At 56.8% G+C, this 27,182-nt stretch overlaps 1 protein-coding gene across 1 annotated transcript; it reads right to left on the bottom strand.

Annotated features, from left to right (window-relative positions):
- Window positions 1-612: 612 nt before the first annotated feature.
- MUC4 (mucin 4, cell surface associated) lies at window positions 613-23,040 on the bottom strand. Its single transcript, XM_041748467.1, has 24 exons — window positions 22,146-23,040; window positions 21,682-21,828; window positions 20,598-20,731; window positions 19,604-19,768; window positions 19,195-19,350; window positions 18,067-18,197; window positions 16,765-16,853; window positions 14,649-14,828; window positions 14,330-14,455; window positions 13,297-13,416; window positions 12,848-13,062; window positions 12,194-12,275; window positions 11,697-11,864; window positions 11,250-11,351; window positions 10,624-10,857; window positions 9,427-9,564; window positions 7,642-7,823; window positions 6,132-6,291; window positions 5,511-5,690; window positions 5,243-5,316; window positions 4,063-4,127; window positions 3,741-3,979; window positions 1,682-1,844; window positions 613-820 (listed from the first exon to the last, which is right to left on the bottom strand). The coding sequence occupies exons 1-24, from the start codon at window positions 23,038-23,040 to the stop codon at window positions 613-615; spliced, it is 4,353 nt and encodes a 1,450-aa protein (XP_041604401.1).
- Between the last annotated feature and the right edge of the window lie 4,142 nt (window positions 23,041-27,182).

Here is a 27,182-nt window from a genome sequence, read left to right as displayed (position 1 = left end):
CTCTACCGTCCTCCTCAGAAGACCAGGCTTTGGCTTGCGTTTCTTCCCCCTGGGAAGGGGAAGAAGGTGACGTGGAGGCTGAAGCAAGGATCCGGGTGGGCTGGAGCAACAAGCTTCCCAACAGACAGTGGCTGGTTCCAACCCACCTCTCCCCTCCGCTCCCTGTACCTAGCCTGTCAGCCACAGGAGGAAAATCACCAGTGGAATTCACAGCTTTGGAAACACAAAAAGTCAGAAGGATTTTACTTAAATAGACTTCAACTAGAAGGAAACTGGAGGGTTTTTTTATACAGATGAATTTTAGCTTTTAACTTGGAGCCATCAGCCCATTAGTAACTCTGATGTGTGTGTTTGTGAATTGGTATCCTTGTGGGTACATCTGTGAGAGAATTCATCCGGGTCTTTATGGCTCCTTCCTGTCTGTCTCTGTATCGACTGAGAAGGTGTGGTCTTGTCTTTATTATTATGTATTCCCTTGAAGAATCCTGAGTCACCTTTAAGCACCTTTTTCTGAGTCTCCTCAAAGGATCGGCACCACCTGCAAGTGTGTGGGTGAGGCTGGGGTGGGTCCTGAGGTATCCTAGGCCACAGCTGCCCCTTTGGGGCCAGGCCTCAGCTTTCTGAGTCCAGGCGGTGGGAGTAGTGGTTCCCGGGGGAGTAGCGCCAGAAGCGCCAAAAGTATAGGACCGCAAACCCCACAGCCCCCAGCAGCAGGAGGGTGAACAGGGCTCCAAAGAGGATTCCGAAGAAGGCACCGAGCTTCATGCCCAGGTGCTCACAGCGCTCGCCCCAGGGCGTGTAGATGGAGAAAGGCACACAGCTGTGGACAGAGGGAAGGGATGAGGTCAGCAGTGGGGAGGCCCCAGGAGGTTTCCCTCCACATGCTGGGACTCTCCTCTGGGGAAGGAGGCAGAACCGAAGAGTGCCTACTGGGTAGGGGAGGCTGGCAGGGGTGACTTCACCTGGACTAAGCTCCCCCTGGCTAGCGGGGCGGGGCTGGCTGCAGGTAAAGGGGTACAAGTTGAGGCCCTGGCTCCTCCCAGCCCTCCTGGGACCCTGGAGGGGAGACAGCTGGGTGGATCTGGGGCTGCAGGGGGCACGAGGGTGGCCACAGGGCACTGATGGGGTGGCCCTGCCCTCCTCCTTGGCAAGCCTGTAGACTGAGTGCACCCCCCTCACAGGAGCTCCTCAGACTGCTGATGAACCAAGGGGACAGAAGATGCCAGCTTGAGAGGGCATCCCCCGGCCAGTACTCCTAAGGAGGGGTAGGGCTGGGCCTAGACCCAAGGCAGTGGGTGCCTTCCCGCAGAGACAGCAGAATGCCTGCCCCAGAAGCAACACTGGGTATAAGACTTTGCCTTTGGAACCCACATCCCGTTATTTAACCTCCTGGCTACCCGGGCAGATTCATTACCTACCTCCTCTTTAAAAGGGTCATACTACCTACCCAGAAGCTAAGTGTCAGTGTTAGAAGTCATGCAGCATCTTTATTCACACAGAGCAAGCACTCACACATCTTTTCCATGGTCCCTTTTTCTCTGATCCCTGCTCTCTGAGTCATCAAAGAACCATCCTAACTTCCAGACACCACCAGGTACCGTGGCATTTCTAGGCCCCTTGCGGTATCTGTGCCCGGCCTGGAGTCCCCGGCTCTGCTCGTCCTGGCCTCTCCCCGACTCACCTGCAGCGGGGCCCTTGGGGCAGATGCTGACACTGGCCTCCGTGCTTACAATAGCCCTCACTGCACGGGGACACGCAGGTGAAGCCCCTCTGGGGGCTGTAGACCAGGCGGTAGTCCTTGTAGCTGTTGCATTTGAAGTAAGCCTTCAGCGTGCTCACGTTCACTGTCAGGACACAGATGAACATGGAAAGCAATCAATAGCACCGGGTCTATACCTCTTCAATCGGGAATTCTGTTTTCAGGCATTTATCCTGAGAAATCCTTGGAAAAGCATGCAAATCCGTATGTTCATGGACCTCCAGAGCAGCGTGGTTTATAATAGCAACAGTGTTTAATAGGTGAGGTTTTGTTAAACAAGGATACTGTGCAACCAGTAAGCACACGGTGTGGAAAATGCATTGGTTAAGAGCATACGCTTTGAAGTAAACCAGACCTACGTTGAAATTCAAGCTCTGCTACTAACTAGTTGTGTGCTTTGGGGAAATTTCTTAACTCCTTCAGCCTCAGTTTCCTTATCTTTATTGATTTTATTTTTTATATTTTATTTATTTATTCATGGAAGACACAGAGAGAGAGAGAGAGGCAGGCAGAGACACAGGCAGAGGGAGAAGCCCAGGTTGTGATCCTGGGGTCCCTGGATGGAGTCCCACGTCGGGCTCCCTGCATGGAGCCTGCTTCTCCCTCTGCCTGTGTCTCTGCCTCTCTCTCTCTCTCTCTCTGTCTCAAATAAATAAATAAATAAATAAATAAATAAATAAATAAAATACAGCACACTGGGGGCACCTGAGTGGTGCCGTTGGTTAAGCATCTCTTGATTTTGACTCAGGTCACGATCTCAGGGTCTTGAGATCGAGCCCGTCATCAGGCTCCATGCTCAGTGCGCAGTCTGCTTGAGATTCTCTCCCTCTCCCTCCGCCCCTCCCTCCTCTTACTCTCTCGAAAACAAATAAATCTGTAAATAAAATATAGCACACCACATTAAAATGTATGATAAAATAATAATCAAATGGGAACACATATACAATATACAAGGTAATATGTTCACAATTGCTTAAGTAATAAGGTCACCAAACATTAGGTACTACTTGATCCCCTTATTATAAAAAATATTGCTATGTGTGAAGACTCCTATGCATAAAAGAAAATTCAGAAGGATAGGTGCAAAATGGACTTGTCTTTGGGGCTTGGAATTACACGTGATTCTTTTTCTCTCTTCCTTTTGTTAATCTATGTCTCCTCAAGTTTCTACAATAAACATATTGTACTTGTGTAATAAAAACTGTGGGGTTTCTTGGTTGGCTTTCTTTAACAAAAGGTACAGTCAGGTCTAGGGGAGTTGTGCCCGTACGCCACCCCTAACGCCCTACCACCATACACAAAGTAGTTTAGAGGATTTCACATTGTTGCCCCCAGGAGGGAGGAGGCACTGCCTGGATTCAATCCCACCCTCGGTGACACAGCGGCTTCCGCAGGGTTTGGTGTGGTCGCTGCCTCACTCCTAGGATAGGGTGGTCTACTCCTTTCCTCCCCTGGCAAGCTTACCAACTGATCCCATTCTTGTTTCGGGGTAATCAGGGATCACCACAGCTGATGGGGACCTCAGAAATCCCATCTCTTTTTCCACATGGGGGTGTCAACGCTTGGACTGGGGATGGCTTCTGCACAGGGTCACCCTTCAAGGAGGGGAAACCTCTGCCCCTAGGTCAGGTCTCCAGCCTTCAAATGAATTTCCTCCAGCTGGAGGGCAAAGGCAAAAGGGATGTCCCTGTTTATGTTTATAAAGCGCAATGGTTTTTTAACAAAATCATTACCGATTTCATCAAAAGAAAGAAAACCATCGGCTGTGATGGTCAGGAAGGTGGCAGTTAGAGTAATTGGTCTGTGAAACCATATCCCTGGGGACTCACCAAGCAGTGTTTGGTGCTCTGCTCCTGAGTCTAGAAAGCTGGTGGGTGAAATGTTTAACGATTTCTCTCAAAAATGATAAAAAAAAATCTAGTCCCCCTGTTCACCGGCCCCCTCAGCTGTCTCTGTGACTATGGCCAGGATAGTGACTCACGAGCCAGCACACTGTGCACGTCTTCCCTGGAGATGGAGTGGAAGTTCACGTCGGTCCTGGGCCTCCCACTTCTGTTCTTCCTCCACCACGAGGCCTGGGGTAAGAACGCTTCCACCACTGCATCCAGCAGCTTGGTGTTCAGGAAGTCGATGACGGGACCCTGAGGAAGGTACTGGAACTTCGAGAAGACTCTCCAGTGTCTACGTAAACTTCCCGAGGCCGGCGCTGCACTGGAATTGCTGTGTGGGAGGGGCACCATGAGGTGGTAAGGGTGCAGGTGGAGGGGGGAGACGCGGGGGCCGAGGGGGACAGTCCCACTTACATCTGTAGCACTTGGGAGTTCTGGAGAAAGGCCCGCACATTCAGGTTCCCCAGTCTGTAGGCCACCTAGGGCAAGGATGGGGGTGGGGACGTGGGAGTGAGGCCCCACCCGAAGAGGACACCTCTCCCACTTGCATGTACTTATTTGTGCACATCTGGCTCCGTTTTGCACACATTTTGCAGACTGCTTCTCACCATGTCTGCATCCCCACGCCCCAGCCTAGCCTGGTGGCCCTAGTGGGTCCTTGCTTACCGAACGTTTGCTGGGGAGTCAAGGACTCTGCACACCTCCCTGCCTCCCATGACAAGGGGGGAATCTGAAATGAGTGGCCCCTACCTTTGCCTCCACCCCCTGACTCACGCACTCGTTCTAGCCCCACATGGATTTTGAACATTGATTATGTCCTGCTAGACCTAGGGGATGGTCGGGTGCTGGGGGGTCAAGCTGATTCAGGAAAGACCCCTAGTCGGTGAAGTAGACAGGCGTCAACGGACTTCCCCTTACAGGGTCTAGATGCTGTTGTACCAGCAGTAGGAATAATTATTATCATTATAATTTTTGAACACTTGTATTTTAGGCACCATGGGAAGTGCTTTACATACATTATCATTTAAACCTTGACACAACCCGTTGACAGAGGTATTATGAGTATTTCTACTTTACAGATGAGACATCAAATAGTTTATCTAATTATTGCACCTGTTCTAGGGAATGTTCTAGAGGATTGGAACCCGGGTATGTATGACTCTGGAGCCTCAGCGCTTCAGCTACTGTGCTACTTGGCGTGTGGTTGAGGGATGGACAGGGGCCTACGGGGCCAAGACGAGGGAGCTGCTGGTTCCCTCTGGGAAGTCGAGGAGGGCTTCCTGGAGGTGAAATACCTTCCTGGTGTCGAAATAGCATACGACACCCAAGTGCAAGTCTCTAGGGACACTCAGGAGGGAGGCTGGGGTGACTCGGCCTCCCTACACCCGAGTTATTCCAGTCCCCTGGGAGGTCACTGTCCTGGGCTTCCTGCCTTCCCCATCCTTCCGCCCGCCTTCCCGGGGGCAGGAGGCTCTGGGCCTCCTCTGGCAGTCGAGTCTCGATGGGTGGCGAATGCGGAGCCCGGGAGCAGGGCTTGGCCCCTGCTTGCCCCCTGCCAGGCTGCCTCCCCACCCCGCTGGCCTGCAGCACCAACCGAGGCGTTGACATCGGCCACGGAGGCATTTTCTTCTTCACTGAGCCAGAGCTGGATGAGCCTCACGGGAAGCCCTGGAAACGGGAGACGCAGGTCACGGTCACCCCCGGCCCCGGGGAGGTGGCTGGGCCTGTCGAGGCGCCTTCCTCCGGCGACCCTGCGGCCGCAGCCCAGTGCCCGTGGCCCAGCGACCCGCCTACCGCCTGTGGCCCACAGGGTCACCCTGGAGTCCCTCCCTCCGGGGCGCAGGCCAGGCGGCCGGTGGTACCTGCAGGGGCAGCCGGAGTGAAGGGGTTCCCTGCCACCAGGCAGCGGCTGTCCGAGAAGGCGGGATGGCAGGTGCAGGCCGGCTGGCAGTCCCTCTCGGGGGACACGTGGCAGTGCCCCCGGTTGTAGCAGTAACTGGCGGGGCAGGACTGGTTCTCACAGTGCAGCCCGGGGGCCAGAGCTGCAGAGGGAGGAGATGGGGAGGCAGGGACCCCCAAGCCCTCTTGGCCTGCCTAGCAGTCCCCGAACCCTGAACTCTCCCCCTCCCTTCTCCTGGTCCCCTGCCCGAAGCCCTTCCTCTGCATTTAGCAGACCTGCTGCAGCAGGAAGGGACCCCAAGGCCCCGGCGGGGGAGCCCCAGCCTGCTTGTCTCGCCCCCTCCCTCCTCCCGCCCCGTCCCCTCGGCCTTTGCTCAGTCGGGCCTGTAAGGCCTCAGGTGGTCACCGTGGTCACCCTCTGCCCGCCCAGTCTCTCGGCCTTCAGCCTCCCAGCTCGCCTCGCATCCTCGCCTCCGTCCCTCCCCCCCACGGAGAAGGGAGACAAAGGTTGGTCCCAGGCCCCAGGCCCTCCCGGTGTCAACTGTCCCCGGGCCATGCTCCTGCCAGGGCAGGTCCCCGCTCACCTGCACAGTGACGCCCGTCGCCCGTCAGGCTCGGGGGGCAGGACCCGCAGCCCCTCCCGGGGACGCAGGCCACACCCGCAAAGCACGGCGCCTCGCACTGGTCCCTGGAGCGCTCGCAGTAGTGGCCAAAGGTGCTGGGGCCACACCTGCAGCGGGCCACCTGGAGTGGGCGGCTGGTTACTGCGCGGCCGGGAGACCCGCCGTGTGCTGCGCCCCCCGGCCTGGGAACCCACAGACCCCGGGTCCCCGCCCCAATCCTGCAGCACGTGCCCAGCGCCCTGGGCCTCGCCGGCCGGTTCTCTCCCCAACCGCTCTGCCCGGTGCCAGCCCTGGGGCCGTAGCCGCAGCACATCTCCTTGCCCGAAACCCTTCTTAGCGTCCACCTACTGCCAGGCCCGGCCATCTGGGGACACCTAAACTATACATTGATGCCAATCTCTGTTTTTCCTCATCTGTGTCTTGTCCCTCTCTGCCCCCGGGCTCCTCCACCCCTACCCCTTCCCGGCGGGAAGCCTGTTCGGCGGGGTATCGCGGCCGAACTCGCCCCCTCCCCTCATGGCTCCTGCTTTACAGCCCAAACAAGACAAAACAAAGGTTTGAAAAAAGCAAATGGGGCAGGACAGATAGACTAAGGCCAAACTATCGTGGTTAGAACTGGCACGCACCAAGGTAGTCTCTAAAATGAAAAGATCCTTCTTTTTGCCCGGAGGAGACAGTAGAAGAGGAAAACGAAGGGGTGTAGGGGCGTCAACATCATAGGGGACCTGCACCCCTCCTCCCAGCGCCACAACCAGGAGAGCCCGAGAGAAACAGGCGTGTGCTGCTTGCAGGCAGACGCAGCCTAGGGCGCCTCATCAAAGGTGCCCCGTGTCTGAGCAGAGCACAGAAGCCACGGAGCACCTCCCTGGGCCTGAAGGGGAGGGAGCACGGCTGTGAGCTGTGTAGGCACGTGCCCAAGGACAGGAGGCCTCCCTCCCCACCTCTCCATGCTCTGGAACGCAGGGCTAGGGCGCTGCCCGGGTGGCTCAGCCGGTTAAGCACCAGACTCTCGATTTCAGCTCAGGTCATGATCCCAGGGTCGTGAGCTGGAGCCCCCGTTGGGCTTGCTGCTCAGTGAGGAGCCTGTTGAGATTCTTTCCCCCCTTCTGTTCTTCCCCCTGCCTGTGCGCGCACCCCCTCGACACGCGTGCACCCTCTCTCCCTCTCTCTCTGTCTCTCAGATAAATAACTAAATAAATCCTCAGAACTGTGGAGCTGGGGCCCTCTGGGGAGCCTTAAAGGAGGCTGAGGTGGATGTTTCCCGCCAGCCTGGCAGAGTGGGAGCTCGGGGATTAAAATTCGGTTGAGCGATAAGCCGTGAAGACACTTCTGTTTCTTACACACGTAAGTTTGTGGCCTGAGGTTGAGGTCGACTGTCCTCCCCTGCCTCGGTTCCCAACACACACAATTCCCACCGAGACATCGCGTCCGTTCCCACTGCCTTCTCCCCTACCCTCCTCCTGACACTCACCTCCAGGGAGGAATTGCCCACCCAGCCCGTCTGATTGTATAGACACTGGCTCCTGTCCCTGCAAGCGCAGACCACTGTCCTTGGCTGGAGCACAGATGACAAGTTGACTTCGACGTTTCTTGCTAGAATCTCCAGGGTGAATGGTTCCAAGGACTTTGGTGTCCACAGCAGTGTCCCGTTCTCTGCCCCAGGGAAGACAAGACCGTTAGGGCTGGGGGCCTCGGCTGCTTGCTGACTTGTCCTGAGAGCTGATGTGGGCCTTTCTCCGCCTCTCTCAGGCCACCCCTCAAAGTCATCAGGCATTTCCTCGAGCTCGGCTGGCTTCCTGGAATGATCTTGGCCGCACCCCACGCTGGAGGTAGCATGAGCCCCACTGAGTGATTGCAGCTGGGACTCCAGAGAGGGGAAGGCAGTTGCCCCCTGAAGAGGTGCAACCCTGCCCAGGCCTGCACCGGGACCGGACATCCAGGAGGGACAGAGAATAAGGCCCCAAGGCTAGGATCCCCCTGACGCTTCCCCAGGCTACCCTGTAGGCAAAACTGGCTTCCCCTTCACAGCAGCCCCATCCCTGGCCCTGATTTCTTGCCCACCCTCCACCTGCTTCTTACACCTTTGACCTTCAGACACCAGACTACAGTGAAACGCTGCTATGTATCAGCAAGCACTCTTCTGATCCAAAGGTGTCTTATGGTTTGTCTCTTACGGAAAGTCTCCTTAAAACAGCAGGTTGAGAGTTGTTGATAGTAGGGGACAGACAAGAGCAGCTCCCAGACTAGCACTCTTCAGGAGAGGAGCCCAGGGAGGGAGAAAAGCTCCTGATTGGCTGGCACCTGGGAGCTGCCACCTGGCGCCAAAGGGCGCAGACAAAGAGAAAGAAAGAAAATGGGCCAGAGAGAGGTGCTCTGAGCTCAAAATAAGGTCCCTAATGGCTTTAGTTTAGCAAAGAATAGTCTTTAGCATAAGTGGTGCTGTCAACTGAAGGGAAGTTGGGGACGCCCGGGGGCTCAGCGATTGAGCATCTGCCTTCGGCTCAGGGCATGACCCCGGGGTTCCGGGATGAGTCCCACATCGGGCTCCCTGCATGGAGCCTGCTTCTCCCTCTGCCTGGGTCTCTGCCTCTCTCTCTCTCTCTCTCTCTCATGAATAAGTAAATAAAATAAAATTTAAGAAAAAAAAAAAAAAGAAGGGAAGTTGCATCCTGTGGGCTTTGACTTTTCCACCCAGGTCACGGTTTTAGGCCGAGGGGTCTCCACACCAGTACTGACAGGCAGAGATGAGGCTTTGCTTGGTCCCAGCACAGAAGAGCAACAGGGAGAGACAGAGTTGGGCAATCGTGGTTGACCGACATAAAAATAATGAGAACCACGCCGAATGAAGCTATTTATTTATACCTTTAAATCCTGTTCCACGTGATAGCCTTCTTTTAATAGATTTGAAAATGCTTTAGAGCAGTATTTGTTAAATTGTTATACTCTATTCTAGTAATTCGGTGACCGCATCAAGCTGGTTAAAGATGATCGTACGTTACTGGGTTTGGTGGAATGACCTTTGAATCACTTGTGCGGGCCCGAGACAGCTTTGCTCGCTGGCCAGACTTCCAGAAGGCCATCGCTGCTGTTCACTGGGGGCACCTATCTGAATCATAGGGATCATTCTCGGAAATGCTGGTCCTAGATATTCCGGCGGAAAAGTGACATGAAATTGTCCAGGGCGTGATAATGCAAAATTACCTTAAAAAGCTTGACTCTGAGCTCATCCCTTCCACCCGCACCCAAGGGCTCTTACCGAAGAGCTTGAAGTCACTATTGCTGTTCCTCAGAGTGAATGTGACGTGCTCAGGGTGGCTGGTGTACTGAACCAGCGTGGTCTGCCCCAGGTAGGCTTGCACCTCGTGCGGACCCTCGATCGACGGCGGGTACTCATCTGAAACACAAACAGGAGATTCGGGTTTGGGGGCAGGACGCTCTCTTGCCTCATGGGCCTCGTCTCTCTCTGTCTAGTCCTCTGGTTTGTGGGAGGTGTTCTCAGGGCTAGGACCCACCTCTGGAAGCAGGAATTACTCCATGTACCTGCTTTCAGATCTCTGTAGAGCAGGTGGGGGTTGAATTGCCCACCTGGCCAAATCCTTATCTTCGCTTTATCTTCCCTCCCCAGACAGGGTTCAGGTCAGGCTCTCTCCTGATCAGAGCGCTCTGCTGGGCGTGGTACAAAGTGAATAACCAGGGTTATTCAGACCATCACAGAGTTTTGCCCTTGGAAGAAGGCTAGGAGCCACGAGGGTGATCTCCAGATGGGCATTGCATTTGCCAGGAAATAGAGGAACACGGTGGACATGCAATTTCCAGTTCACTGTTCAGTCATTCGGTCAGTCGCTGAACACATGCACTGAGCGCCTACCGTATGGCTGGTAGGGCCCTAGGTAGTGAGGACACAGCAGTAAGCAAATACTGAGAAGGATACCTATGGAAACTAGGAAATATGCTAGATAGCTGTAAATGCTGAGGAGCAAAAAACAAAGCAGGGACGGCAAATAGGAAGTATGGGTAAATGTGACATTTGGGCAGGCTAGCCAAGAAGGGCATCGCGGAGGAGGCGACTCTGCTTGCACGCAGCCTTGGAGGAGGTGAGGGTGAGCCTGGGGCTGCCTGGAGGAAGGGTGTCAGGGCAGAGAAGGCCATGGATGGAGCCTGGAGTGAGGAGCGAGCCCGCTGTGGTTGATGAACACAGAGAAGCCAGGAGGGCTGGAGTGGAGGGAGCAGGGCAGGGAGAAGGAGAGGGAGAGTTGGAGAGCTTCTGGGGTCAGGTTGGAAAGGGCTTTGCATGTCATCACAGAGCGAGCCTGGGAGTCATGGGAGGAACAACCTGAGCAAAAGAACCTGTTAAATTTTTAAAGGAATATCATGAAAAGGGTGGGGCAGGGAGGGGGGCTCCTAATCTGCCACCTAACTCTGCAAAGGTCTCCCGGCGCCTCACGCCACTTACTGAGGGTGGCGTTTATCCGCCACTGACTTGCGAAGAGCATCCTGGTGTTCAGGCCCGTGTCTGTGTTTCCTGTGGCCAGGCTGTCATAGATGCACCGCACATCTTTATGACACTTGGAGAACAGCGTTTCATTTAAGGTTTTATTTTTCTGCAGGCTGGTAAGGAAATCGGGGGTGAAGTTGGAAGGTGGATGGTCACCTCTCTCGCCAAGGAGTCCTGTATCATTGGTTTTCCCTGTAAGACACAGGATGCAATGGCAGTGGCACCAGGGATGGTCTCCAGCTCTACCTCTGCTGTGTCCACCCCTTCCCCTCACTTTATGTGCCTGGGGGTGAGCGAGGGAGATGCGGAGGGGTGGAGTGACTTCTGGCTTCTGAGGCCGGAAATGCCTACTCTGGTCAGTGAGAGCCACCCTTGCCCTTGTCTTCTCTTCCAGGTAGAGAAGCGCAGATGGGATGGGAGTGGGGGGGACAGATCTGGGACCACACCAGAATCCTCAGCACTTCCTCCTGGCCTTTCCACTCCTCCCTCACAAGGGATGGAGGTCTGGTCCCACAGGCCTGAGGACACGATGCTTTCCATCCCGCCCAGCCGCACCTGCCCCAGGACCCTAAAGCCCCACTCACACGTCATTCCGTAGTGAAAGAGTGAGTCCTCGCTGCTACTGCTGGGAATGGTGGAGCCGTTGGGCATCCTGAAGTCGTCACCTGGATTGCCATTCCAAACTCCTGAGGGGCAGAACAGGTTGGCCATCCTGGGACGGTGGCTCCCCCCGAGGGAAACCCCTTCCAGTTGCATCTGTCCTTGGCCCAGTCCTTCCGGGGCAGGAGAGGACCGTACCTCCTAGCCCACCCTCTGTCCCAGGGATGAAGAGGGGGAAATGTAGGCGGGGGTGGAGGAAGAAGGGGCGCGGGAGGGAGGGCTTCCCAGAGCCCATGCTCCAAGCCCCCCCCCCCCCCCCCCCCCCCCCCGACCCGGGCTGCCCTGAACCGGAGCTTTAGGAAGCCAAAGGCTCACAGGGAAGCTGAGAGGGTCGGTCCCCGCCACCCAGGCAGGTCGTCCCTACTGCTCACCCAGGAGGCCCTCGGTGCGCTGCTGATACTCTGCGGGGAGGCCGCACGAGGCGTGGAGGATGTTGGACAGGGCCCGCACCCAGACGGCCACCGCCCCATCGAAGGCGGCCAACACCTCGGAGCCGGCGCGGGTCACCGTGACGCCGGTGGTGTTGAATGTCTCCCGGCCTGGACGTGGGCAGACAGATGGGGAGCCCGGGGCCGGGACCCTGCGGCCCAAGACTTGGGGGGGACGGGGCAGGGGTGGGGCGAGGCTCCCAGGGCCGCTTGGGGGCCTGGGGCCTGGGGATGCCTTTCCCAGGGGCCCCAGCCAAGCCCACAGGACACCCCTTCTTCCTGGGGATGGGGAGGGGGAGGGAGGCCCGAAGCCTGGGCCCGGGTGAAGAAGCTGCTGGGCCAGAGGAGGGGTGAGACGAGGCTGCCGCCTGCCGCTCCCGGGGTGGGTGGCCCCCAGCCAACCGAGGAGGCAGGGAAGCTGGCAGCTGTCCCCAGCCTACCTTCGTGCTGAGTCCCAAACGGCACAGTCTGGTTGTTGACCTGCACGCGGACTGTGTCATTGGGCTCGAGGAACCATCGGACCTGGGAGGGAATTGGGGGAGGCCTAAGCCTGACCCTCGGGTGGACCCAGGGCCTGAGCAAGGAGGCCGCGGGGGGCTCGGACCCGAGCCCCAGGCCGAGGCGGGTGGCCTGACCGTGCGGCATGGGCCGGGCTGAGGGCGCATGTTCCTCAGATGATCCATTTAAAGCTCACAACAGCCCCAGGAGGTAATATTGTCATCCTCAGTTTACTCCAAGAAAAGGGAGGCAGAGGCGCCCGGGGGGCTCAGTGGGTGAGCCTCTGCCTCGGGCCCAGGCCGTGATCCCTGGGTCGTGGGATCGAGTCCCGCATCGGGCTCCCGCATGGAGCCTGCTTCTCCCTCTGCCTCTGTCTCTGCCTCTCTCTGTGTCTCATGAATAAATAAATAAAATCTTAAAAAAAGAAAAGTGAGGCACTGGAAGGTCAGTATTCCTTCAGGATCACACGGCTGATGGAGCCATGACCCAAACGGCACCGTTCATAGGGTCGACTCTCAACGTGTCCCCCCCCACCCCGGCGCCCCCTCCCTCTGCTCCCTCTGCCTCCTCCCCTCCTTGGAGCCCCCCTCACGCACCGTGACGGGGCTCAGGCTCAGGCTGCGGGCCTCATAGCTCGCTGCAAAGGCAATGAAGTTGGTGGCCCGGGCCGAGCCAGTCTGGGCGGTGCGACCCAGCAGCAGGAAGGAGGAGTTTCCGTCCCAGGCCCGGACCAGCTGGAAGTCGCCCAGCCCATTGAACGTGTAATTGGCACCGTCCAAGGTGGTGATGTGGGGGTCCCCAAACATCCAGGCTGGAAGAAAGGAGAGGCCAAGCTGGCGCGGCTGGCGGGGTGCGGATCTGAGCCCCCCACGGCCTCCAGGCCGACTCAGGCCTGCGAGATGCTCATGGAGTAGAGAACATCCCCGAAGGCCCCCGCGCCCAAGTCACACCTACGGTTGCCTCGGCCCCCCCACCGGTGCCACCCACAAGGCCCCTCGGTTGGGCCCGGCCACCCGCTGCAGCGGCCCCTCGTGCCCAGGCTCACCGGGCCTCGGGGGCCGGTACCCGGTGCAGCCCACGCGGGGCCGCCTCTGCCGGTACAGGGCGCAGAGCGCAGGCCGGTCGCTCCAGTGGCAGCACCAGTTCTGGGGCTCCAGTTCTCGGCCTGTGGGGGAGAGCGCACGTTGCGGGGAGACGCAGGACCTGCAGCACCCAGCTGGGGGTTTGGGCAACGGCGCCAGACTCGGGTCCTGCCCTGCTCGGTGACCTTGGGCCGTGGACCGGTCACCGTCTCCCTCGCACGCTTGCTGGGGCAGCAAAGCCCCAGGGGCCCGAGCTCGTGGCTGTGGCTAAGGGGCTTGCTTTCTTGAAGGGTGGCGCTGGGTCCCCCTGCCCCCAACGTGCAGGAGCGGGAGGGCATGACCGCCGGTCTGGGGACCCTGGAGGCTGCTGTGATGGCCAGGGGCAGAGCGGTGGCAGGGGGTGGAAGGAGGACCCACACTCTCCTAATTTAAGACAACTGTATAGGGGTCTCATATTTAGGATGCTGCTGCTATTGATAAAGGACATTTGGGGCACCTGATGGCTCAATCAGTTAAGCATCTGACTCTGGATATCAGCTGAGATCATGATCTCAGTGTTGTGAGATTGAGCCCTGGCCCCCAGCCCCGTGCTCTCTGGCTCTTCTGGAGGGTCTCTGCGGGAGATGACTCCATGTCTCCCCCGAGACAGCCAGCTAATCTGGGTCCTGAGGCACAGGGTCAGACTGGGGCCCCCTCCTTCCCCAGAACATGGCCCCACTCTTGTCTGGGGCCCTGCGGCCAAGTGAAGATGGGGCAAGAGGCACTCAATCGTAAGTCCCTAGGATGGCAGCTGGAAGGGCTGCTGGAAGCTTCCCAGTGTTACAACACGAGGAAATCAGTGGCCAGAGAGGGTAAGGGGCTGGGAGGGAAGGGGGGCGAAAGGCTTCTTTCTTCGGATCCCACTGCTTGGCTCCGAGGCCAAGCCTGGTCTCTGACAGAGAAGGGGAGAGACTCCAGAGAAGGTGGGGGGTGAGATGTCCGTGGACATGCACGTACCAAACTGCCAAGGATCGTGCACTCTCCAGCCTTGGAGAAGCTCGCCCCAGGGCCCGTAGCTGCAGCACACGCCCCCGCGCCAGGAGGAGAAGCTGCACAGCTGCCTGCTGCCGAGGCCCCACCAGCCTGCAACGGGTACAGACACGCTCAGGCCCAGAGGCCTGGGAGCGGGGAAGGGACGGGAGGCTGGGGGGGACCCTGGGGGAGGGGCCGAGGGTGCCCTGGAAGGGACAGGTCAGGCGTGACCGTAACCGGAGGGTTGGTGGGTGGGCTTATGGGGGCGGTGGGCATGCCCCAAGAGGCAGAGAGGAGCTCTCACCTATGCTGCTAGGCTGGAACCGCAAGTCCCACAGTCCCTGTTGCCAGGAGCAAGGGCAGGAGACCTGGTTCCAGCCCCACGTGGGCCACTGAGGCTGTGTCTTCAACCACTGCAGGCACCTGAGACGGTAGTTGGGCCTTTCTTCCTGGTGCAGGCTGTAGAGCTGCAGGCCCCGGAGGCCTAGCGGAACAGAGGAGGGAGGGATGCTGCTCCAGGGCCACAGGGCAGCACGCTCTGCATTAGCAACCGAGACCAACTCACAAATGCACCTTCTGCTACCGCCTCTGCCTCTCGGGACAGCCAGTCCAGGGATGGGACCCATTTCAGTCTGGCCCCTTTATGTAACTTCCAGAAGCCCCTGAAGCTTGGATCTTAGGGCGAAACTCTGGGACAGTTGCCGAGCAGGGAGGCCTCACCCCCGCGGAGCCAGCCCCCAGCCCCCGTCTTCAGTGCACCAGTCCTCCACCCTCCCATATGCCAGTCTGAGTTCCAGTACCTTCCAGTCTCCCCGAACCAATTCTTCCTCATGTATCCTCTACCTCACTAAGTGGCAGCCACCAGCTCAGACACTTGGCTTCCATCCCTGACCCCCAACACAGACGTATCAGTGGCCAAAGTAGCCAGGACAGAGGCCGATGCCCGGAAGCCAGCTGGGGAGCCACAGAGAAGCTGACATGTGAAGCAGGGCCTTGCTCCAGTACCATGAGGCCTAGGAAGCTTCCTCTGAGCCCGGATGCCTCCTCGGAAGGGAGAAGTAGGTGGGGGTGGAAACCCTGGCGGGGGGTCGAATTTAAATTGACCTTTAACTGTAAGTTGCATAGTGCGCACCCCAACCGCCAGGAGCAAGTAGGGGGCTCTCGGGTCCAATAAGACACAACGGGACATAACGTGTTGGGGTTTGACCCTGTTCCCGCACTAAAGAAGAAATTATCCAGATAACTACAATTTGTTAAGGTTTTGAAAACAATTAATTATTGTTTACGGGTTATCTGTTCACGTGTCTTCTCCACAATGGCCTGACATCCTGGGCAACGAATCAGATATTCTCTCCCAACACACACGCACACACACACACTGTCATATTGTGCCCCCGAGGCCGCAAGCAGCTGCATCTCGATGGAAGGGCCCCGAATCTGACCGGGCAGCTGTCTCCACGAGATGGCACCCATGATTTGACTTAGCTGCTGTTTCCCAGAAGTGTTTGTCGCAGAACAAATAGCAGCACGTTTATGTTTCACCATCTGCGTGGCTGATGTCTAACACTAAACCGTCCTTCGTTCTATGCACATTTTGGGGAACTGTAATTTCTTTCCTCTTGGGGCCTCCGGACAATGGATTGAGTCACGTCCGTGGGGCCTCCTGATACTGAAGCACTGGCCTTCCTAACAGCTATTTGAGAGCAAACGTAGGCAGTCTGCTCCTTTTGTTTTTCTTGTCTTTTTTTTTTTTTAAAGATTTTTTAAATTTACTTATTTATTCATGAGAGACACAAAGGGGGAGGGCAGAGAGGCAGAGACCCAGGCCGAGGGAGAAGCAGGGTCCCTGCAGGAGCCAACGTGAGACTCGATTCCGGGACTCCGGGATCATGCCCTGGGCCGAAGGCAGGCGCTCAGCCACTGAGCCCCCCCGGGGCGCCCCCATTCCTCCCCTTCCTACTCCTGGCTCTCAGCACAGCGTGCAGCACGCAGCAGGTGCTCCGTGGCGACGACTGCACGTCAGGCAGGCTCCTGGACCTCCTGTTGCTGGGGTCCCTCTGGGACCTCACCCGGACTCCCTCCAGCTCCGCTCGGCCACCTGGAGTAGCGGCCTAACTGCCACGCATAGCCCCACCTCCTGCTGCGGCCCTGTTGTCGCCTCCAGGACCCAGCCTCCCTGAGAGCTGGGTTCGGCTGGTCCCCAGGGGAGACCTCGCCCCACCTGAGATGCCCCACCCGAGGGCCCAGAAGGTCCTGGTGTCCCGGGTGGGGGGCAGGTCCTGATCACAGGGGGGCCGCCCTGTCCGGGGACCCCTGTGGGATGGAGGAGATGCTGGGAGCTTGCGCTCGAGGACCCCCGCGCCGCGTGGCGGAGGACAGAGGGCATTTAGGGTCCAGCCAGGTGTGCAGGGCGCTGTTACCTGTGTGGGTGTTCAGGAGCCGGTCGGGCTGGTACCTCTTCCACGTGGGCCCGGAGGACAGTGCGCTGTGGCCGTAGAGCCCGTCTCCGCTGCGGGCCGGAGAGAAGCCAGGCTGTCACCGCGGTCCCACCGTCGGGGCCCAGCGCCTGTGCCACCCCAGCGGCGGCAGGTGGCGGCCTGCACCCGTCGGCGGGCCGCCCTGGGAGCAGGGAGCCCTGAGCCACCTGCTTCACCTCTTCCCGCCTCAGTTTCCACGTTGGGGGAAAGAGAGGACAGTTGGACCCGCCTTGCCGTAGTGTGGGGACCGAGTGCGGTGACATCCGTGGGTCCCTGTACACCTGCCGCGAGGGGCGCCCACCCGGCGCTTCTCTGGGAGGGGAGCCTGCGGCCCCCCACCCCCTGTGTGACACGGACCAGGCGGGCCACACGGCGGACACCTGCCCAAGGCCTACTCGGACGTGCGACAGGCCCCGCGCCCCAGCGAGCCGGCAGATTCCAGCCCTTTGCCCTTCCGAGCGCATCGGAAAGCGAGCGAAGGCGGTGGGACGACGGGGTCAGCCCTGGACACAAGCCGGCGGGTACGCGACGGGCCCTTCACGACCGGTTGCTCACAGGAGCGGTGTTGAGACCCGCGGTCAGAGACTGAGTCACCCCCACACACACGAGTCCGCGGTGCCCCCGCAGCCCCTCGTCTGCTCTGTCTGCCTTTCCCCCCCGGACCCCGCCCAAGCCACCCGGGTGCCCGGGTCACAGGCTGGTGCTCAGCCCACCAGGGGTCACGAAGGCAGAGCTTGGCCTCAACCAGGGGGGGCAAGTTCCTGCTTGGCCACCTCCAGCTCTGGGACTTGGGGCAATTCCAGATCCATTTTACCTCCGTTTCCTTATCTGTAGAATGGGCAGTAAAGAGTAGCCCCTTCATGGGTGGTTGTGATGATTAAATGGAATAATGCGTATTAAGTAGCTAGTGTAATAAATGGTGGCTATTATTATTATCACAGCACTTGAGAGGTCGAGAGAGGTTAGCCAAGGACAGTAGAACTCGGGGAAGTCAACGCTCCGGGAACTATTATAAGGCGTGAGCACTGGGGTGTGAGAGAGAATGGGGTGTGAGACTTCCGGTGGATGGCATCTTTCACTTGCAACAGCAAGAAGGGGGACCTGGAGCAGGTGTGGGTCAGAAACATCAATAAGAAGGATTCATACCCTGTCCCGGGGTATGGGAGGGGGTGTGTGTGCCGCAAAAACCTGACCCTGCCACCACCTCCCATTATTGCTCAGCGCTGGCCATCATCCCTGTCCTACCTGGAGAAGCCCATGAGCACCGGGTTGCCTGGGCGCTGGGTCACATCCCACTGCATGCCGCCGCTCTGATAAAGAAACAGGGCGTAGGACCTGCTGCCGTCTGTGGAGAGGATGGCCTGGTAGGTGCTGGTCTGGAGGTTTGTTGAAGACAAACACAGGGATGCCTGTGAGCGATCTGGGGTCTCCTCCCCGATGTCCCATCAACCTCCCCACAACCCTGCCCCGATACACACATCCTCTTTCCCTAGCCTACTCAGAGCAAGCTTGGGATTGTGCAGGGCAGCTCCCCCCCCCCCCCCCCGCCCCGGGGCTGTCAAAGCATCTGCCATGGTGGACCTGCCTTTTTTGTGACTTCCGTCCAGGAAGGGGTGATAAAGGGTTCTGGTTTAGGATCCAGTTAGAAGAGAGTTTGTGTGAGAAAGCTTCAGGACTCAGAAAGATTAGCCACGACCCCAGAGAGCCGAGAGAGGACTACTTAGCTTCCTCTGGGATATGTGTAAGGACATTGTTCAAATGTCCCCTCAACCTACATAGCGTGGATGGACCACAGAGGTGGGACTGGAGGCTCTCTGAAGGCAGATGCCAAGCACTGTGCTTGTACAAAGTAGGAAACCGATGAACTTGTTGAACCAATGAGGAAACGAGTGACTTTAGACCACACACAGGGGCTGTAAGAGCTGAGTCCCCGGGCGGAAGACTGAGGACACTGTGTGCTGTGACCATGGCCACTGGCTGGCTTTGCAGCTGAGAGCTGGAGTTGGAAGTCAGAAAGCCTCCATTCCAAGCCTGGCTTTGTCACTTACTAGCTGGGTGACCTTGAGCAGATCGTCTAACCTCTCGAACGTCATCCTCCTCATCTCTAAAGCGTGGATAATAATATCAGGTTGAGCCATCTCAAAAATGGCTGGTTACTGGCAGCCACTTCTGACTTACAAAAATTCCATTTCCTATGTTTTAAACCAGTGAGTATTGGTGAGTGCTCAGCAAACAGGGTGGAGGTGAGGGGGTGCTATCATCAGCAATCCGTCCTTGAGTCAGGGCGGGTGTTAGAAGAGTGGCCCCTGCCTAGGGTCCCAGGACGTATGACTTCCGGATGGTTCGCAGGACGTTGTCCATTGGTCCACTCACCCCGAAGGTCCGCCCGGCAGGATAGGCAGGGGCATTGACCCAGGTGACCTTTAGGGTCCACTCGGCTTTGTAGTTCCTCTTGTCAGTGAACTTATTAATCCAAGACTCCACCTGCTGGACTAGCAGGTTGTGTTCATGATAGAGCGTGTCATATTCCTAGGAAAGGAAGGCAGAGAAGACAAGGAAACGAGGGTCCCACCTGCAGGTCACCTCACGGTTGTGATGGGGGATTCCCGAGTCTACGTAACAGCCCTGCTCTGTTTCCTACCCCCCCCCCCATATTTAAACATCAGTCTCTGCCTACAGGGAGCCCAGGCTCTGACAGCAGTCACGCTTGCCCACGCTCACACCTTTGTGTCTCCTTGCTGGCTGCTGGGAGATCCTGAATGCTGGACTTTGAAAGGCTCACCTGGTAAAATGTGGTTCCCTGGCCACTGGAAAAATCAGCATCGTCCCAGAATGGAGCCACCATGGCCACAGGGTCCCTGCCCGTGAAGCCTCTAAGGGGAGGATTGGGGTAGGAGAAAATCTGGTACTCTGACTCCGGGAAAATGATCTGGCCATTATCTGTAAACTGGGAACACAGAAGTTCTTCTGGTTAGTGTCCAGGGAGGGAGGGAGCGGGGGAGGCAGGGAGAGAACGTCCCAGGCGCGGGCTGGTTCTTCAGACTTGTGATCCCCAAGGACCTCTCTGGGTGGAACTTTAGGGATGTCAACAAGCACTGCCAGGTCGTCCCATTCATCCCCGTCTGCTGGGGCCCCCTTGCTTAGTCCTCACACAGATGCTCTTCACCTGCAGGACGCTCCTCTGTCTTAAGTCCTTCCAAACGAGGTAGGTGTTGCCCTGCCTCAGCGGCCAACCCCATCCATAGACGGGCCCAGCGCGGAGCGGAGCCCTCTGGGTGGATCCCCACGGAGCCGTCCTGAAGTCCCAGCAGCATCAGATGGGGCTAAGAGGATTGCTCCCCTGGGTCCCATCGCGGTGTTGCCCTACCTCAGGGTGTCCTGCCTCAGCCCGCCACCCTGCCCCTGGGGGCTGCGGGGGCCATGGCTGCCATTCCAACTCTCCTCCAGGAGACGTGGCTACGTGGCCTGAGGAACCAGGGAACATTCATAGAAAATGTGCATTAAAAGGCCGTTTCCCAAATAGAGCTTTCTCCTCATAAAAAGGCCCCGAAAGTAGTGGAGAGCTTACTGGACCCCGAGACCTCTATAGTAAGGTAAAGACACTTTTGTCCCTGAGGGTAGGAGGGCCTTGCCTAGCTCCCAGTTGCTTGTCCCATACTTCCTTCCTCTGGGCCATGGTCATGGTCACAGGGCCATCGCCAAGCCCTAGAGAGAGAAGTAGAGTCTGGGGAGCATAGGTCACAGGTCCTCCCTTTGGTCTACACCTGGGGACTCACATAGAGGTAATCCCGGAGAGAGGAGCCAAGAGGGAAGCCAATCTGGGGCCTGAAGAGTGGTGAGGTGAAGTCCGTGGTCCTCTCGACAAACTCCCTGTCTCCAACACTTGGCCCGTAAGGGAAGAGGGAGACGCCTGGGCCAGCAGGACAAAGAAAAGTCGGTATTTGTCCAGATACACGGGCAGATACCCCTCCCCCCCCGAATTTGTCCTTGGACCCCTTAGATGTCCTTGGGTTCTAGCTGGAGAAAGCTTGTCTTAAATATTCCTCAAACGGGTCTCCCCCTTTTGTTCTTGGCAGCCCTCCCTGTTGGCCTGGATACCACCGCATCTCATACGGCCCCCTCGGCCTCCTGGGAACCCACCCAACACCCCACCCACCACGGCACCGTCCAACTATAAACCTGGCCGGGTCCTACCTGATTCCATCACATGACGGCCTCATTCTTCACCTGGTTTCCACACCCCCAGGTGTCTTGGGGTCTCCTCCCCGTGCACTACTGGGACTCCTTTTCATGTCTACACTTTTATTCCAGTTCCTCAAGCCCTCTCGCCTCCTTGGGATGCTTCTCCTTCTCCAGCTCCTATTTATTCTTTCCAGGAAGCCGCCTCTTCGCCTTGAGCATACCCCAACCTCCCCTGGGACCTTCCATTGTGCCCAACACCCTGCATTTATTCCTCTAATCGCACCTATCAAGGCAGCAGGTCCGTCTCTTACTAAACAGCACCGTGGTCACTTCTCTCCACCTCCCAGCCTGGTGCCATGTACAGGGCCAGCCCTCCGCACCCAACTCTGATGCTGTCCCATAGCCCACTGTGGGAGTTGATGACCCGAGAGAGTCTAGGAGCAGGGGGGCTGAGACGAGTCTTCAGTTCCATCTCCCCTCTCAAGGGGATAGGGGAGCAGCTGGACTACCGACGGCCCAGAGGAGGCAGCACACATACCCACAGAACCAGCTCCCCCTGCTCCCCCAAAAAGCCCTCACTGGTAGATCTAATCGAGCTGCCAAAACTACAGCATCCACATCTAGCTCAGATCTCTATATCCCAGAGTGGAGGGGCCCCACCTCTCCAGGGACATTTACCTTTCTCTGGCTTGATGGGGACTGGGGCAGCCGTTGAGTGTGCCGTGGACGCTGCCGGAGGGAGAGTAGTGAGCGTCTGGGAGGTTGTTGACGATAGTGATGTCGTGCTACTCTGACTGCCTATCGCCAGGGAGGTTCCCATCATCCCTGGGTGTATGGGAGAGAAGGTTGGAGTGGGTCTTACTATCAGAAAGTAGCAAACAGTGTCACAGATTTCAGGACATGGAAGAAACTCTCTCGTCCACCTTCTGCTCAAACCCAAACTGCTCCCTACAATAAGAAACAGTCCTCTGGGGTAGAGTGGACGGTCCGCCTGTCACTCTCCACACTTGCACTCAATTCGTCTTCTAGTGGAACTGCCCCCAAACTGGGCGCACGCACCATCATCCCTCAAGCCCTCCTCTAGGTCGAACTGAACCAATGAGGCCTCAGTGAGAGACAAATATACCGGACTCCCGGCCTACCTGACGTCTGAGCGCTCAGAGTGTGGCTGGAGAAGGTTGTGGAGTGTCGCTCTGCTACAGTTGTCATTGAGCCTGTTGAGCTGACTGGGGTAACACTTCCCGTGACACCTGGTGGCTTGAGCCCTGTGTTGCCAGCACTGCTGTTTCCTACTACTGACTCTGTAGGGACCTGTGATGTCGTTGCTGATGTGTTGCTTCCACTGGAAGATGATGAGGTGTCACCAGGGGAAGCGGATGGCGTCGCCCTTTCTGCCACTGTGGAAGGTGTGTGGCTGACACTGGAAGGGGACGAAGGGCTTGGTGTGCCAGACATGGCCGTGTTCATGTCCTGGGTCGTGTCATCTGTAGGTGTGTCTTCACTTTGGGAGGATGAGGGAGAGGATGTGATCGCAGCTGACACACTGCTGATTGCAGACTTTGTGCTGGTCTCCATGGTCTGGCTCCAGTGACCCTGAGATGATGCTGTTTTCTCTGGAGTAGAAGTCAGGGAAGAGTGTGCTGTTGAGTGTCCCCCTGGTCCACTTGTCATTGAGTCTGTTGAGGTGACTGGAGTAACACTTCCCGTTTCAGGTGCTGATGTGTGTCCCGTGGTTCCTGCTGGGGTGTCTGTTGCAATTGGTGTCGTCGGGACCTGTAATGTCGTTGCTGATGTGTTGCTCCCACTGGAAGATGATGAGGTGTCACCAGGGGAGGCTGATGGTGTGGGTATTTCTGATAGTGTGGGAGGTGTGTGGCTGACACTGGAAGGGGACGAAGTGCTTGGTGTGCCAGACAAGGCCGTGTTCATGTCCTGGGTCGTGCCATTTGTAGTTGTGTGTTGACTTTGGGAGGATGAGGGAGTGGATGTGATCGCAGCTGAGACACTGCTGGCTCCAGTCTCTAGGCTGGTCTCCATGGTCTGGGTGGAGTGACCCTGAGATGACTTTGCTGTCTCTGGAGTAGAAGTCAGGGAAGAGTGTGCTGTTGAGTGTCCCCCTGGTCCACTTGTCATTAGGCCTGTTGAGCTGATGTGGGTAACACTTCCTGTTACCGGTAGTGACATGTGCCTTGTGGTTCCTGCCGAGGTGTCTGTTGCAATCGGTGGTGTTGTCGGGACCTGTGATGTCGTTGCTGATGTGCTGCTTCCACTCAAAGATATTGAAGTGTCACCAGGGGAGGCTGATGGTGTGGCCATTTCTGACACTGTGGAAGGTGTGTGGCTGACACTGGAAGGGGACGAAGTGCTTGGTGTGTGAGACAAGGCCGTGTCCTGGGTCGAGTCATTTGTAGGAGTGTCTCCTCTTCGGGAGGATGAGGGAGTGGATGTGATCGCAGCTGAGACACTGCTGGCTCCAGACTCTGTGCTGGTCTCCATGGTCTGGGTCGAGTGACCCTGAGATGACGCTGTTGTCTCCAGAGTAGAAGTCAGGGAAGAGTGTGCTGTTGAGTGTCCCCCTGGTCCAATTGTCATTGAGCCTGTTGAGCTGACTGGTGTAACACTTCCCGTTTCAGGTGGTGACGTGTGTCCTGTGGTTCCTCCTGGGGTGTCTGTTGCCATCAGTGTCGTCGGGGCCTGTGATATTGTTGGTGATGTGCTGCTTCCACTCAAAGATATTGAAGTGTCACCAGGGGAGGCTGATGGTGTGGGTATTTCTGATAGTGTGGGAACTGTGTGGCTGACACTGGAAAGGGACAAAGTACTTGGTGTGTCAGACATGGCTGTGTCCTGGGTCCTGCCATCTGTAGTTGTGTGTTGACTTTGGGAGGATGAGGGAGTGGATGTGATCCCACCTGAGACACTGCTGGCTCCAGACTCTGTGCTGGTGTCCATGGTCTGGGTCATGTGACCCTGAGATGACGCTGTTGTCTCCAGAGTAGAAGTCAGGGAAGAGTGTGCTGGTGAGTGTCCACCTGGTCCACCTGTCATTGAGCCTGTTGAGCTGACTGGTGTAACACTTCCTGTTTCAGGTGGTGACATGTGTCCTGTGGTGCCTGCTGGGGTGTCTGTTGCAATCAGTGTCGTCGGGACGTGTGATGTCATTGGTGATGTGCTGCTTCCACTGGAAGATGATGAGGTGTCACCAGGGGAGGCTGATGGTGTGGGTATTTCTGATAGTGTAGAAGGTGTGTGGCTGACACTAGAAGGCGATGAAGTGCTTGGTGTGTGAGACAAGGCCGTGTCCTGGGTCGAGTCATCTGTAGGAGTGTCTCCTCTTCGGGAGGATGAGGGAGAGGATGTGATCGCAGCTGACACACTGCTGGTTGCAGACTCTGTGCTGGTCTCCATGGTCTGCGTCATGTGACCCTGAGATGACGCTGTTGTGTCTGGAGGAGACATCAGGGAAGAGTGTGCTGTTGAATGTCCCCCTGGCCCACTTGTCATTGAGCCTGTTGAGCTGACTGGTGTAACACTTCCTGTTTCAGGTGGTGACATGTGTCCTGTGGTGCCTGCTGGGGTGTCTGCTGCAATCGGTGTCGTCGGGACCTGTGATGTTGCTGCTGATGTGTTGCTTCCACTGGAAGATGATGAGGCATCACCAGGGGAGGCTGATGGTGTGGGTATTTCTGATAGTGTGGGAGGTGTGTGGCTGACGCTGGAAAGGGACAAAGTACTTGGTGTGCCAGACAAGGCCGTGTTCATGTGCTGGGTCCTGCCATCTGTAGTTGTGTGTTGACTTTGGGAGGATGAGGGAGTGGATGTGATCACAGCTGAGACACTGCTGGCTCCAGACTCTGTGCTGGTCTCCATGGTCTGGGTGGAGTGACCCTGAGATGACTCTGCTGTCTCTGGAGTAGAAGTCAGGGAAGAGTGTGCTGTTGAGTGTCCCCCTGGTCCACTTGTCATTAGGCCTGTTGAGCTGATGTGGGTAACACTTCCTGTTACCGGTAGTGACATGTGCCTTGTGGTTCCTGCCGAGGTGTCTGTTGCAATCGGTGGTGTTGTCGGGACCTGTGATGTCATTGCTGATGTGCTGCTTCCACTGGGAACCAATGAGGTGTCACCAGGGGAGGCTGATGGCATGGCCATTTCTGACACTGTGGAAGGTGTGTGGCTGACACTGGAAGGGGACGAAGTGCTTGGTGTGTGAGTTAAGGCCGTGTCCTGGGTCGAGTCATCTGTAGGAGTGTCTCCTCTTCGGGAGGATGAGGGAGAGGATGTGATCGCAGCTGACACACTGCTGGCTCCAGACTCTGTGCTGGTCTCCATGGTCTGGGTCGAGTGACCCTGAGATGACGCTGTTGTCTCCAGAGTAGAAGTCAGGGAAGAGTGTGCTGTTGAGTGTCCCCCTGGTCCACTTGTCATTGAGCCTGTTGAGCTGACTGGTGTAACACTTCCCGTTTCAGGTGGTGACGTGTGTCCTGTGGTTCCTCCTGGGGTGTCTGTTGCCATCAGTATCGTCGGGGCCTGTGATATTGTTGGTGATGTGCTGCTTCCACTCAAAGATATTGAAGTGTCACCAGGGGAGGCTGATGGTGTGGGTATTTCTGATAGTGTGGGAAGGTGTGTGGCTGACACTGGAAGGCGATAAAGTGCTTGGTGTGTCAGACATGGCTGTGTCCTGGGTCCTGCCATCTGTAGTTGTGTGTTGACTTTGGGAGGATGAGGGAGTGGATGTGATCCCAGCTGAGACACGGCTGGCTCCAGACTCTGTGCTGGTCTCCATGGTCTGGGTCATGTGACCCTGAGATGACGCTGTTATCTCCAGAGTAGAAGTCAGGGAAGAGTGTGCTGTTGAATGTCCCCCTGGTCCACTTGTCATTGAGCCTGTTGAGCTGAGGTGGGTAATACTTCCCATTACCGGTAGTGACGTGTACCTTGTGGTCCCTGCTGGGGTGTCTGTTGCAATTGATGTTGTGGAGACCTGTGATGTCGTTGCTGATGTGTTGCTTCCACTGGAAGATGATGAGGTGTCACCAGGGGAGGCTGATGGTGTGGCCATTTTTGACACTGTGGAAGGTGTGTGGCTGACACTAGAAGGGGACGAAGTGCTTGGTGTGTGAGACAAGGCCGTGTCCTGGGCCGTGCCATCTGTAGGAGTGTCTCCTCTTCGGGAGGGTGAGGGAGAGGATGTGATCATCGCTGAGACACTGCTGGTTGCAGACTCTGTGCTGGTGTCCATGGTCTGGGTCGTGTGACCCTGTGATGACACTGTTGTCTCCGGAGTAGAAGTCAGGGTGGAATGTGCTCTTGAGTGTCCCTCTGGTCCAGTTGTCATTGAGCCTGTTGAGCTGACTGGTGTAACACTTCCCTTTTCAGGTGGTGATGTGTGTCCTGTGTATAGTGCTGGGGTGTCTGTTGCCATCGGTGTCGTCGGGGCCTGTGATGTTGTTGGTGATGTGCTGCTTCCACTGGAAGATGATGAGGTGTCACCAGGGGAGGCTGATGGCTTGGCCGTTTCTGACACTGCGGAAGGTGTGTGGCTGACACTGGAAGGGGACGAAGTGCTTGGTGTGCCAGACATGGCCGTGTCCTCGGTGGTTGCACCTGAAGGTGTGTGGTCACTTGAGATGGATGAGGGAGTGGACGTGTTTGCCGCTGAGGGACTGCTCTTTCCAGAGATCATATTAGCCGTGATAGTAGTGTTTGTTATTGTTGTAGAAGAATCTGCTTTCCCTGGAATAGAAATGAAGAGTGAGTCTCGAATATCTGAGTGATACACATTTCATTGAGTCTTTTGATGTAATTGGAGTAAAATATTCCATTTCATGGTGTGGTGTGTGTTTTGTGTTTTCTACGTTGTCGTTTGGCCTTTGCCATCCACTCTCTCACATTGTCAGATTGGTGTGTTGGGATTTGAATAGGATTGTCCCTAAAAATATACTTGGTAGAGTCTGTTCACCTATGAGGGCTAGAGGATTGTCACCTTAAATGTAAGATAGAAGGGCTTATGGGACATGAGATTCTACGCCCGCGAAACTGTAGAGTGTATAACTGCTTTTGCATATGTTCGTCTGTATATCATGTTGCTCCAGAATAAATGGCAATAAGTTTTAATTATTTAACCACGGCGATGATTTCTACTCACATAGATAACAACGAATCTTAAATGATACGGT

Source organism: Vulpes lagopus, chromosome 1 (genome assembly GCF_018345385.1).
Source record: "Vulpes lagopus strain Blue_001 chromosome 1, ASM1834538v1, whole genome shotgun sequence".
Classification (NCBI taxonomy): domain Eukaryota; kingdom Metazoa; phylum Chordata; class Mammalia; order Carnivora; family Canidae; genus Vulpes; species Vulpes lagopus.
The sequence above is the reverse complement of the archived record's forward strand: the minus strand, read 5'-3'. Positions and strand labels throughout refer to the sequence as shown.